At 46.5% G+C, this 13307-nt stretch overlaps 1 protein-coding gene across 2 annotated transcripts in view; it reads left to right on the forward strand.

Moving 5' to 3' along the window:
• The window catches only part of LOC121552410 (utrophin-like), a 204582-nt gene that overhangs the window by 143047 nt on the left and 48228 nt on the right, over window positions 1-13307 (forward strand). For both annotated transcript variants that reach the window (XM_041865328.1, XM_041865329.2), the window contains exons 15-16: window positions 1751-1862; window positions 2985-3121. In XM_041865328.1, coding sequence (XP_041721262.1) covers window positions 1751-1862; window positions 2985-3121 — 249 coding nt within the window. The remainder of the gene's footprint in view (window positions 1-1750; window positions 1863-2984; window positions 3122-13307) is intronic.

A 13307-nucleotide genomic window follows, 5' to 3' on the forward strand; every position in this document is an offset into this window, starting at 1 on the left:
ATAGCTAACATTTTGATGGCCATAATAAATAGATATGCCGATAGTGGACCTTGTTTTATTCCTCTTGACAGTTTAATACTTTCTGAGTAGACATTATTTACTATTTTACACCTAGGGTTACTATACATAACTTTAACCATTGTATAAGAGATTCTCCAAAATGTAAATATTCCAGGCATTTATAGATAAATTCCAGTTGTACTTTAGCAAAAGCCTTTCAAAGTCAGCTATGAATTTTTCATAGTGTTCTATTGTTTCCAGTACTTATATTATCTCCAATGTATCGTCCATGTAAAAAACCTGTCTTATATGATGAATAATATCCGACAATACTTTTTTATGTTAGCTCTTTAACACAACTTTCATACTGAGCAAGAAATGTTTTATTTTGTATACACCCCCCTCCCCCACATACACACACAATGGGTTGATGGCATGCTGGTCTCCCTGCATGCCAGAAATCCAAATGTCAGCAGATGATACACTTCTGACTAAATACCAACTGGAGAAGGACGTCTAGAATCACACGCACTCGCACACGCACGCGCACACACACACAGACACAGGCATCCACAAACAATGCATAATTGACCACCCCTGTGATACTGTGGGTCTCAAAAGACTCCAAAAGGTCTCTCTCACACAAACGAACAAACACCACCGGCTGAAATGTCAGTAACAGAATCACATTCTTATGATTCCAAAGACCTCCCTGTGATGAGCTGAGTTCAAAGATGTCCACAGGCTAAACACTATTGTTTGCTGTCATCCTCTGTTACACTTATTCACTCAACTCTCCTGTTCTGCCCTGGATGGCGAGGGGGTATTATATCAGTCACAGTATCATTATGGGAGCAGTATGAGACACAACACCATGCTAACCAGAGTTTAGTGTAGTGTATCTCTGGTCCGTCACTAAGTAGTTACACCAGGTACACCAACACCTGCCTTTGGTCGTCTGTCAGTGATGCAGAGGGGGGAACTGGTTGTTCAGACAACAGGATATTACAAAGTAGAAATATGGATCCCATAGAGTCATTAATTAGTGGCCGTCTGTGTCAAGGCTAATGAAAATATGTTTGTGTAGTAACACGCTGCATGTTGCTGTGTAGTGGGACGTGGGGTGTTCTGTGCTCTACTGTCTGATGTATCGCTATGGGCTCTGTCATCACTCAGATCACCTTGGCTGTGGTAGAGGAGAGAGAGAGGCAGAGGGATGGAAGACTTCTTATATATCGCCTGAATTTGGCCCATCTCAATTTACAGTTGTCTTACGAATGTCTTATATATTCTGATTTGAGTACAATGAAAAGGTGTTTTGGGATAGAGCTGCAGGTGATTCATTTTGATCTTAGCAGTGGAATTGGAGAGAGAAAGTGATGACAGAAAATCGGTAGCTCCCTGGGAGGCCCTGGAATAGCCAAGATGAGAGCATAACAGAACACACACACATGCACGTATGCAAGACACATGAAAGAAGAAGATTGGGAAATGGAGGAAACTGTTTGACGGAATCATCACTCTTATTGTCTTGTTTTCCTACACTTCTCCCCCCTCTCTCTCTCTCTCTTTCTCTCTCTCTCTCTCTCTCTCTCTCTCTCTCTCTCTCTCTCTCTCTCTCTCTCTCTCTCTCTCTCTCTCTCTCTCTCTCTCTCTCTCTCTCTCTCTCTCTCTCTCTCTCTCTCTCTCTCTCTCTCTCTCTCTCTCTCTCTCTCTCTCAATCCTCTCTCCTCCCTCCCTCCCTCCCTAGGTATCGCAGTCTGAAGCACTTTAACTATGATGTGTGTCAGAGTTGCTTCTTCTCTGGACGAACTGCCAAAGGCCACAAGCTCAACTACCCCATGGTGGAGTACTGCACGCCTGTGAGGAACACACACACACACACACACACACAGGTACCTCTGTGCCACCTTATTCTACAAATCACTAGTTCTGAAACTTGTCATGCCACCTACATCAACTTCAGGAGCCCGGAGCGCAGAGTGTGCAAAGCTGTCATCAAGGCAAACGGTGGCTATTTGAAGAATCTCAACTGTTAAATACATTTTGATTTGTTTAACACTTTTTTGGTTACTACATGATTCCATATGTGTTATTACATAGTTTTGATGTCTTCACTTTTATTCTACAGTGTAGAAAATAGTAAAAAGAAAGAAAAACCTTTGAATCAGTAGGTTTGTCCAAACTTTTGACTGGTACTGTATATATAGTACCGTCTGATTTGTTAATATAAGGAATTATAGCTTTTGCTTTTGATAGTTAAGTATATTTAAAACCAGATACTTTTAGACTTTTACTGAAGTAGTATTTTATTGGGTGACTCACTTTTACTTGAGTCATTTTCTATTAAGGTATCTTTACTTTTACTCAAGTATGACAATTGAGTACTTTTTCTACCACTGTTTGATGCCATCTCTTGAATAGAGATACTCCTTTATTGTATGAAATAAAACGTGTTTCCTCAGAGAATAGCCCCACTCAAAACCAACATTAACACACTTACAGCACCCTCTCTCCCACAGAAACAAACACGTTAAATGTTACTGTTATGTCTCCAAAAACAGATAAAGTACATATTAATACTGAAGCACAGCAGATGCCTCGGCACATAACCTGATTTAGGATCTAAAGATTGACATGGGGCGATTCCACTCCAGTGTAGCCCTAAAATATTTTTGGTATCTCATGTTGGAAATACCGACTGGTATCCCACTCTGGCAGGCTTGTGTGTGTGTGTGTTTGCAGAAGTTAAATCTCCCTAGTGGTCCTCCGAATGTTCAGCACAGCAGAAGAGTTTCTCTTCAGGTCAGGGCACCATGTCTTTTGCTGGCAAAGGAGAAATCACCACTCTCTGAGAAAATGTGGTTGCTAATTAACTCATTAATGAGGCACACAGCCAGATAAAAAAAAAACAACAACATACATTTAACACACACTTCCTCATCTCCTTCATACAATCTTTGTCCTCTCTCTCTCTCTTCCAGACCACTTCAGGTGAGGACATGCGTGATTTCACCAAGGTGCTGAAAAACAAGTTCCGCTCCAAGAAGTACTTTGCCAAGCACCCCCGCTTGGGCTACTTACCGGTCCAGACTGTTCTAGAAGGAGACAATATGGAGATGTAAGTACCTTAAAGGGAGGGGGTCGTTGTGTTGCCCTCCTGTCAAGACTTTCATTTACACTCTCTCTGTGTTTATTTACCTGTCTGTAGAGCGCTATACCCTCTGGCAGACAATTTATCTGTACAGGCTGCTGCTTTGCTGTGGAGTGAGTCTGTCTGGACTTACACTGGTCGCTCGCTCAGACCCACATAAATCCTCAGTAATGGTGTTTAACTACATTTACATTTTAGTCATTTAGCAGACGCTCTTATCCAGAGGGACTTGCAGTTTTTTAGTGAGTGCATACATTTTCATACTGGCCCCCCGTGGGAATCGAACCTACAACCCTGGCATTGCAAACGCCATGCTCTACCAACTGAGCTACACGGGACTATTGCAGATTTAGCAGATGCTGGAGTCAGATGGCGGGAGGTGTGGGTTATGTCTCCCTCTCTGTCTCCATCTACTAGTAGCTCCCTAGAATATGTCTATCTTTCTCCCCACATCTCTTTATCTCACCCCTTTTTGCTACAGTATATCATCCTCTCTCAGTATCTTTCCATCTCTCTCTCTCTCTCTCTCTCTCTCTCTCTCTCTCTCTCTCTCTCTCTCTCTCTCTCTCTCTCTCTCTCTCTCTCTCTCTCTCTCTCTCTCTCTCTCTCTCTCTCTCTCTCTCTCTCTCTCTCTCTCTCTCTCTCTCTCTCTCGCTCTATCTATCTATCTCCTTCACACAGACACACACACACACACACGCACGCACATTCCAGATCTACACAGCCACTCCTCAGATAATTTACCCCAACATCCTCATTCCACTCCTCTCTCCACTCTGTCTTTCTTTCCCCCCCTCCTCTCTCTATCCCTATGACATATAATCCATTACCAAAAGTATTTGGACACCTGCTCATCAAACATCTTATTCCAAAATCATGGGCATTGATATTGATATTGGCCACTGATGTTGGACGATTAGGCCTGGGTCGCAGTCAGCGTTCCAATTCATCCCAAAGGTGTTCGATGTAGTTGAGGTCAGGGATCTGTGCAGGCCAGTCAAGTTCTTCCACACCTTAGGCTTGTGTGCGGCTGCTCGGCCATGGAAACCCATTTCATGAAACTCCCGACGAACAGTTATTGTGCTGACGTACCAATTCACAATAGCAGCACTTACAGTTGACCAATGAGTTTAGGAGTTGTGTGGGTTGGAGTTTGAGAGCGTGCATTTGGGGACTCTTCTTAAAACACATTAACTCAGACTTTTGTGTGGAGTCAATAACACAACACAGAGATATACACATTCTGACAAACACACACACAAACACACACTTCTGTCAACCCGAGCAGAAAGCAGAGGCGGCAGTAGCGAGTGCAGGCTAATGATATTCCCCCTGAATATATGGCGGTGTTTCTATGTTCCCAGTACCCTCTCTGTCTGTCAAGTAGGGAAAGGTGTCAGAGTGCACATGTGTTGTTTACCCCCTTTATAGAGGAGGAGAGGAGAGGAGAGGGGAGGAAAGAAACAAACATTGTTTAAGTGAGTGTCAAGGCAGCTTGTCCTTCAAGACCTGTTGTTGTGCACTGGCATGTGTTTAAAATAATCAGGATTTGTTTGGATTTAATACCTGTATTGGTATTCAGTGAAAATATAGAATATATGACACAACACAACATCATGCAAACAATACTGATGAGGAAAACCTTCTCCATGTAGGCTAGTTGTTGTAGAAAGAATTTGTAGCCACTATACATTTATATTCAGCACTCTGCACACACAGCATAATTTGATCAAGGCTTTGCAAATGAAAATGCCCTTCCCTCCCCTTAACTGTTAGAGTCAGTGTGGACTCTGTCTCTGAGTGTGCCTGTCACCCAGCCAAGGTCCATTACGGTTTGCTCTGCTGTTGGCTTTGTACATACCAGTCAGTCCCTTTCCCTAATACACTAATACACACACAGACAAAGTCTCCCTGATGGTGCCAGGGACATGGTTCAATGCAGAGACATGTTGTTTTTAGGTGTGAATTTCAATTAATATTTTTATTTAATGCAATTTGTCTAAGAATAATTTGAATAAAACATTTAACCAGAAAATAGTTATGCCAACAGTTATTTCTTGACAGATAAATGCCCTCAACACACTTTGTAAAGAAAAGTTATTTTGTCATAACGAGACTACTAAGTGTATTATGACTATTCTACAGCAGGGTTATACATTGAACAAATGCACGTTTGTGTTTTTCATGTGATTATTGTGCATTGCTAACTTTTTTCCATAGCTACGGGTTGTTGACAGTGACAATATAATTTCTATCGATGACTGTGGTTAAATGTGGTTACTCAGTATATCCAGGGAGGTTGGCTGTAGTTGGGCTGTCCTTTGGCCCGCTGCCATCTGAGGGAAAAGTGAACTCTTTAGGCTCAGCATCACTGACTCTCCAGGCACCTCACTCCTGCTGCCTGTTCTGCCTGCGCTCCATACAGCAGCAGCAGCAACATTAGTCAGAGCTAATCGCTCCCAAGGTCTCCCTCTCTCCTTCCTCCCTCGCTCTCTTCATCTTTTTCATGAGTGCACCCATCCGGAGGTTACAACACCCCAGCCTGTCATGAGAAAAATTGGAGGAAAGCGACAGTGTGTCTGGTTTTGAAAAAATCTACTGAAACCCTAGAAAGTGTTCTCCTGTTTTTAAAAAAAAACGTCCTAATGGCACCAGTTAACGGGGGTGCACAAAGTGGTAGCACACCACAGACAGAAGTCCCAAATAGCGCACTCTCCTTTGCTGAGTGATCATGTACAATAGGAGTCTCATTTTGGCAGAGAAGCAACCACAGCTTTCTTTACCACTGCGAGACACACACATCCATGAATCAGCGTTTTGCGTTTGAATGTGTCCACTTTCATGTTGCGAAAAACCCCACAAGGAATTATCTAACTTTCAGAGCTCACAAGCAATTATCTTAGCATCTCTAACGTCCTCTCCTTCTCAAAAATAACAAGATGCTTCTCTTCCTATCACATCTATATTTAGCAACTGTTATTTTTTGCTAGATTAAATTCATTTTTTTTCTTGCAATAGAAAGTGTGTTATCTGTGTGCACTGTGCAGTACATGTTTACAAATAGATTTTAATTTTGAAGACAAATAAAATGAAACCGTAATAAGGGAAAGGCACAGATTGGATATGGCATCTCGGTAATGCTGGCAAATGTCAAGTAAGCCTAATAATAGCTGCAGATTTGTCCTTGCAATCAGTGCTAAAACTTAAAAAGCATTCTTAACTACTACAGTTAGTACAGGCCTGGGACTACATAGCCTTGCTTCTAAGTTAATATTCCACTAAGATTATTTAAATAGGAACTCAGTTACCATATCACTTGGAAATGAATCGTTTAATCATCAGAAACCATTGGACCATAGGCTTAAAACGAAAGGGGAGATTCTATTTGGAGCAGCCTTTGAGAATAGGATGAACTTGCCCCTAAGGTCAGTTTTTATTTTCCTCTATAATAGTAAAGGTTAGGATTTGGGGTGGGCAAGCTGATCCGAGATCTGTGCCTAAGGGCAACATCTACCTGGAGGCAGGAAGAAAAAAGATGGCGGACTGAACACAGCAGGGTAGATCACCTCAAGATAAAAACGTAATATTCAATATCAGTAAGTTAGACTAAATATTAGCACCTCACAAACTGGTGGCTATAACCTTCAATCTGGATAACAACACAAAACAAATCATAAGGCTAGAGAAATGTATCAACAAATATTACAAAAACAAGCAACACCCAAACATGACAGAGAGTAAAAAAGGAGAACCAATCCCCAAAAGAAAACGTGACTCCTCGAAGGACACAGACAATTTGAGCTTTTCACAACCGGGAATGGTAAGGGTGGAAACCGATCTGTTAAAATCCATAAATGACAAACTGGGCATACTTGAATTAGTCAGTAAACATATAAAGGAGTTGAAGGCAAGCCTCGAGATGAGTGACGAAAAAGCTGTGACATTGGAGAAAGAAATAAACAAGCTAAAAGGGACAGTCAATCAGATTGAAACTGACGTTAATGAACTTAAAAAGGAGAACATCTTTCTGAGAGAAGCCTTACTTGACATACAGACTAGATCCATGAGAGAAAATCTGGTACTTACTGGTATCCAAGAGAAAGAAGGAGAAGTTCCTGAGGGTGGAGTGATTGAGTTCCTCCTAACAGCGCTTCAGATCCCATGCGAAGCTGTCAACAAAAGCCAACTAGAACGTGTACACAGTTTCGGACAGAGAGGACAGAGACATGAGCGCCCAATCGAGCCAAATTTGCTTTCTTTAAAGATACAAAAGTGGTTAAAAGCCTGGGTAAAAGACTTGCTGGCACCAAAATTGGCATGAATGATCAGTTTCCGAAGGAAATTGCAGAACGGCACAAAGGTCTGTACCCAATCTTCAAGAAGAATAGATTAAAAGGGAAACGTGTAGCTCTCGTAGTCGATAAACTGTATATTGATAACCAAATGTTCCGAGACACAAAGACAACTCCATGGCTTTTCTAAATATTACAAAGTTCCCATAGAGGAGTCGAATAATGGATCATCCAATACTAGCCATGGTAGGGATTGTAATAAAAAAATACACTGCTCAAAAAAATAAAGGGAACACTTAAACAACACAATGTGACTCCAAGTCAATCAAACTTCTGTGAAATTAAACTGTCCACTTAGGAAGCAACACTGATTGACAATACATTTCACATGCTGTTGTGCAAATGGAATAGACAACAGGTGGAAATTATAGGCAATTAGCAAGACACCCCCAATAAAGGACTGGTTTTGCAAGTGGTGACCACAGACCACTTCTCAGTTCCTATGCTTCCTGGCTGATGTTTTGGTCACTTTTGAATGCTGGCGGTGCTTTCACTCTAGTGGTAGCATAAGACGGAGTCTACAACCCACACAAGTGGCTCAGGTAGTGCAGCTCATCCAGGATGGCACATCAATGCGAGCTGTGGCAAGAAGGTTTGCTGTGTCTGTCAGCGTAGTGTCCAGAGCATGGAGGCGCTACCAGGAGACAGGCCAGTACATCAGGAGACGTGGAGGAGGCCGTAGGAGGGCAACAACCCAGCAGCAGGACTGCTACCTCCGCCTTTGTGCAAGGAGGAGCAGGAGGAGCACTGCCAGAGCCCTGCAAAATGACCTCCAGCAGGCCACAAATGTGCATGTGTCTGCTCAAACGGTCAGAAACAGACTCCATGAGGGTGGTATGAGGGCCCGACGTCCACAGGTGGGGGTTGTGCTTACAGCCCAACACCGTGCAGGACATTTGGCATTTGCCAGAGAACACCAAGATTGGCAAATTCGCCACTGGCGCCCTGTGCTCTTCACAGATGAAAGCAGGTTCACACTGAGCACGTGACAGATGTGACAGAGTCTGGAGACGCCGTGGAGAACGTTCTGCTGCTTGCAACATCCTCCAGCATGACCGGTTTGGCGGTGGGTCAGTCATGGTGTGGGGTGGCATTTCTTTGGGGGGCCGCACAGCCCTCCATGTGCTCGCCAGAGGTAGCCTGACTGCCATTAGGTACCGAGATGAGATCCACAGACCCCTTGTGAGACCATATGCTGGTGCGGTTGGCCCTGGGTTCCTCCTAATGCAAGACAATGCTAGACCTCATGTGGCTGGAGTGTGTCAGCAGTTCCTGCAAGAGGAAGGCATTGATGCTATGGACTGACCCGCCCGTTCCCCAGACCTGAATCCAATTGAGCACATCTGGGACATCATGTCTCGCTCCATCCACCAACGCCACGTTGCACCACAGACTGTCCATGAGTTGGCGGATGCTTTAGTCCAGGTCTGGGAGGAGATCCCTCAGGAGACCATCCGCCACCTCATCAGGAGCATGCCCAGGCGTTGTAGGGAGATCATACAGGCACGTGGAGGCCACACACACTACTGAGCCTCATTTTGACTTGTTTTAAGGACATTACATCAAAGTTGGATCAGCCTGTAGTGTGGTTTTCCACTTTCATTTTGAGGGTGACTCCAAATCCAGACCTCCATGGGTTGATACATTTGATTTCCATTGATAATTTTTGTGTGATTTTGTTGTCAGCACATTCAACTATGTAAAGAGAAAATTATTTAATATGATTATTTCATTCATTCAGATCTAGGATGTGTTATTGTAGTGTTCCCTTTATTTTTTTGAGCAGTGTATATAGAAAAGCAATAAAAAATTTAAAGAAATATACTACAACTACACTATACCATTCTAGATAGGGAATGTTGGAAAAAAAAATAATTTTAGACTTTCCATTTATAGTATTTCATAAATTGATAAGACGGCATTAGAAGAAAGGATAGTTAGTGAATAATACATCTTCAAATATAAGGAACTGGAACACAAAAGTACTCAATCAACATGGTAGAGATAAAACACAGAGGACATAGAAGGCACAGTATGTGGGTATGTGCGGATGTATTGTGATGGAATGTGGGGTGAGTGTTTTTGTGTTTGGAAAAGTATGGAGTTAAGTGAGTGAAAAAGGATAAGGGTTGCAAATCCCAGAGCCCATGTGTGTTTGTGAGCGGGGTTGTGAGAGAGAGCTTTCAATTTTATGCAGATATGGAATATACATTTAAAAATAAATTATGAATATAGTCTATCTATTTATTGTCCTATCATGATGGAATGGTCCCCAACCCTATACCCTAGACACCACCTGAGCGACCCATACACTAAGGAGAAGTTCTCATCTGTTTTATGGGCCTACTGTAAGTAGCCTATACGCAGCCAAATCAGAAAGATGAATGTGATGAGACCTACTAAAGCAGCACCACCCCTTCAAGATTCTGAGCCTGCCTAGCAGGGTTGGTCCTGCAAAGCCAAAGCCCCTTGATGGGAGAGCATAATATACAAGGAAATTCTCAAAGCTGCTAATGAGAACCTTGACGACCTTGTACCTAGCCGGTGGGGATTCCGGTGGGGTGCCCCCACCCAGGTAGTGGCAGTGCTGGCAACACTAGCTGCAGTAACCCATGGGGAGGGGGTCACACTCTGACATTCAGAGTGGGGGCATAATATTGTGGCCCTTGTGGCACAAAATCATCAAATGTCTGACTGCACAGAGATGCTTGGGAATATGGTCACAACGGGGGACCAGCGGGTTTGTGTTTAAGGGGAAGGGGGTGTATCTGATCTCCATCACCTAGGATTTGACAATAGTTAATAAAATATCAAAATTTTTGCCAGTTTTTTCTCAATTTTGCATGGCTTCACATACTGCTGCAACTGTATATGCATTCGTAAATCAAGTCCTTTCTTGAGTTGGTGTGACACTCTGGCTCCATGGACTTTATTATTGAGCCAGGGTTGTTCATTTTCCTTGTTTGGGTGTATTTCTATGTTGGGTATTCTGGTTGTTTCATTTCTATGTGTGGTGATTGTTCGTGATTATTCAGGTGACTCCCAATCGGAGGTAACGAGTGACAGCTGTCGGCTCGTTATCTCTGATTGGGAGCCATATTTATACTGTGTGTTTTCTCGTGGGTATTGTGGGTTTTTGTTCCATGTTTCTGTCAGTGTTACAGAGGACTTCACTATCGTCATTTGTTGTTTTTCGTGGTTGCTTTATTAAATAAAGTCATCATGTTCACTCCACGCGCTGCGTATTGGTCCGCTTCTTCAGACGATCGTGACAGAAAAACCCACCATAGAAGGACCAAGCAGCGTGTCCAGGAGCAAGACAGCTGGACATGGGAGGAAGCGCCTGGTAAGGAGCTCGAGAGGCTGGCGATGGCCCAGGTGGGCAAATCGTGGTCCTGGGAGGACATGCTCGGGGGCAAGGGACCTTGGGGGGAAATCAAGGCCCTGGCGAGAGAGGAGCAACGGCGTCAGCAGGGCCATCATCGTTGGAAGGACGAGAGGCAACCCCAAAAAGTTTTTTGGGGGGGGCACATGGCTGGGACGACGGGGCTAACGGAGGCAGAGAAGGGGCGAATTCAAGAGGCAACCAGGTTCACGGGGGTCACTGGCCAAAGTAGGGAAAGGAGATGTAGAGGCACGGCGTGAGAGACTGAGGTGTGTATCCAGTCCGGTCCGGCCCGTTCCAGTTCCCGGGGGTAGAGCCAGTGGTGTGTGCCTCCAGTACGGTCCGGCCTGTTACGACCCCTCGCACCAAGGATACGGTGCGCTCGCCAGCCCGGCCCGGCCTGTTCCGGCCACTCGCACCAGGGATACGGTGCGCTCGCCAGCCCAGCCCGGCCTGTTCCGGCCACTCGCACCAGGGATACGGTGCGCGTCGCCAGCCCTTTCCCACCAGTGCCTACACCACGCCCCAAGCCTCCTGTGTGTCTCCCGAGTCCTGTGCGTCCTGTTGCTGCTCTCCGCACTAGGCTTAATGTGAGTCCCCAGGGTCCAGCATGCCCTGTTCCGGCTCTCCGCACTAGCCCTTATGTGCGTCCCCAGGGCCAAGCATGCCCTGTTGCTGCTTCCCGCACTAGCCCTGAGATGCGTGTCCTCAGCCCGGTACCTCCAGTTCCGGCACCACGCATCAGGCCTACGGTGCGTCCCCAGGGCCAAGCATGCCCTGTTGCTGCTTCCCGCACTAGCCCTGAGATGCGTGTCCTCAGCCCGGTACCTCCAGTTCCGGCACCACGCATCAGGCCTACGGTGCGTCCCCAGGGGCCAAGCATGCCCTGTTGCTGCTTCCCGCACTAGCCCTGAGATGCGTGTCCTCAGCCCGGTACCTCCAGTTCCGGCACCACGCATCAGGCCTACGGTGCGTCCCCAGGGCCAAGCATGCCCTGTTGCTTCTCCCCGCACTAGCCCTGAGATGCGTGTCCTCAGCCCGGTAACTCCAGTTCCGGCACCACGCACCAGGCCTACGGTGCGCCTCAGACGGCCAGAGTCTGCCGTCTGCCCAACGGGGCCTGAACTGTCCGTCTGCCCAACGCCGTCTGAACTGCCCGTCTGCCCAACGGCGCCTGAACTGCCCGTCTGCCCAACGGCGCCTGAACTGTCCGTCTGCCCAACGCCGTCCTGAACTGCCCGTCTGCCCAACGCCGTCTGAACTGTCCGTCTGCCCAACGCCGTCTGAACTGCCCGTCTGTACTGAGCCTGCAAAGCCGCCCGTCTGCCATGAGCCTTCAGAGCCGTCCGCCAGACCGGGAGCCGCTAGAGCTCTCCGCCAGACAGGATCAGCCAGAGCCTTCCGCCAGACAGGATCAGCCAGAGCCTTCCGCCAGACAGGATCAGCCAGAGCCTTCCGCCAGACAGGATCAGCCAGAGCCTTCCGCCAGACAGGATCAGCCAGAGCCTTCCGCCAGACAGGATCAGCCAGAGCCTTCCGCCAGACAGGATCAGCCAGAGCCTTCCGCCAGACAGGATCAGCCAGAGCCTTCCGCCAGACAGGATCAGCCAGAGCCTTCCGCCAGACAGGATCAGCCAGAGCCTTCCGCCAGCCAGGATCTGCCAGAGCCGTCCAGCCAGGATCCGCCTGAGCCAGCCAGCCAGGATCCGCCAGCTAGTCAGGTACTGTCCCTTAGCCCGGTGCTGCCCTTTAGTCGGTGCTGCCCCTTAGTCCGGTGCTGCCCCTTAGCCCGGTGCTGCCCCCTTAGCCCGGTGCTGCCCCTTAGCCCGGTGCTGCCCCTTAGTCCGGTGCTGCCCCTTAGTCCGGTGCTGCCTCTAAGTCCGGTGCTGCCCCTTAGTCCGGTGCCGCCCCTTAATCCAGGTGGGTTTAGTTGGGGGTGGTCATGTGGAGGGGGCTACGGAAGCGGATAGTGACTAAGGTGGGGTGGGGACCACGACCTGGACCAGAACCGCCACCATGGACAGACGCCCACCCAGACCCTCCCCTAGACTGTATGCTGGTGCGCCCGGAGTGCGCACCTTTAGGGGTGGGTACTGTGACACTCTGGCTCCATGGACTTTATTATTGAGCCAGGGTTGTTCATTTTCCTTGTTTGGGTGTATTTCTATGTTGGGTATTCTGGTTGTTTCATTTCTATGTGTGGTGATTGTTCGTGATTATTCAGGTGACTCCCAATCGGAGGTAACGAGTGACAGCTGTCGGCTCGTTATCTCTGATTGGGAGCCATATTTATACTGTGTGTTTTCTCGTGGGTATTGTGGGTTTTTGTTCCATGTTTCTGTCAGTGTTACAGAGGACTTCACTATCGTCATTTGTTGTTTTTCGTGGTTGCTTTATTAAATAAAGTCATCATGTT

Source organism: Coregonus clupeaformis, chromosome 36, assembly GCF_020615455.1.
Source record: "Coregonus clupeaformis isolate EN_2021a chromosome 36, ASM2061545v1, whole genome shotgun sequence".
Lineage (NCBI taxonomy): Eukaryota > Metazoa > Chordata > Actinopteri > Salmoniformes > Salmonidae > Coregonus > Coregonus clupeaformis.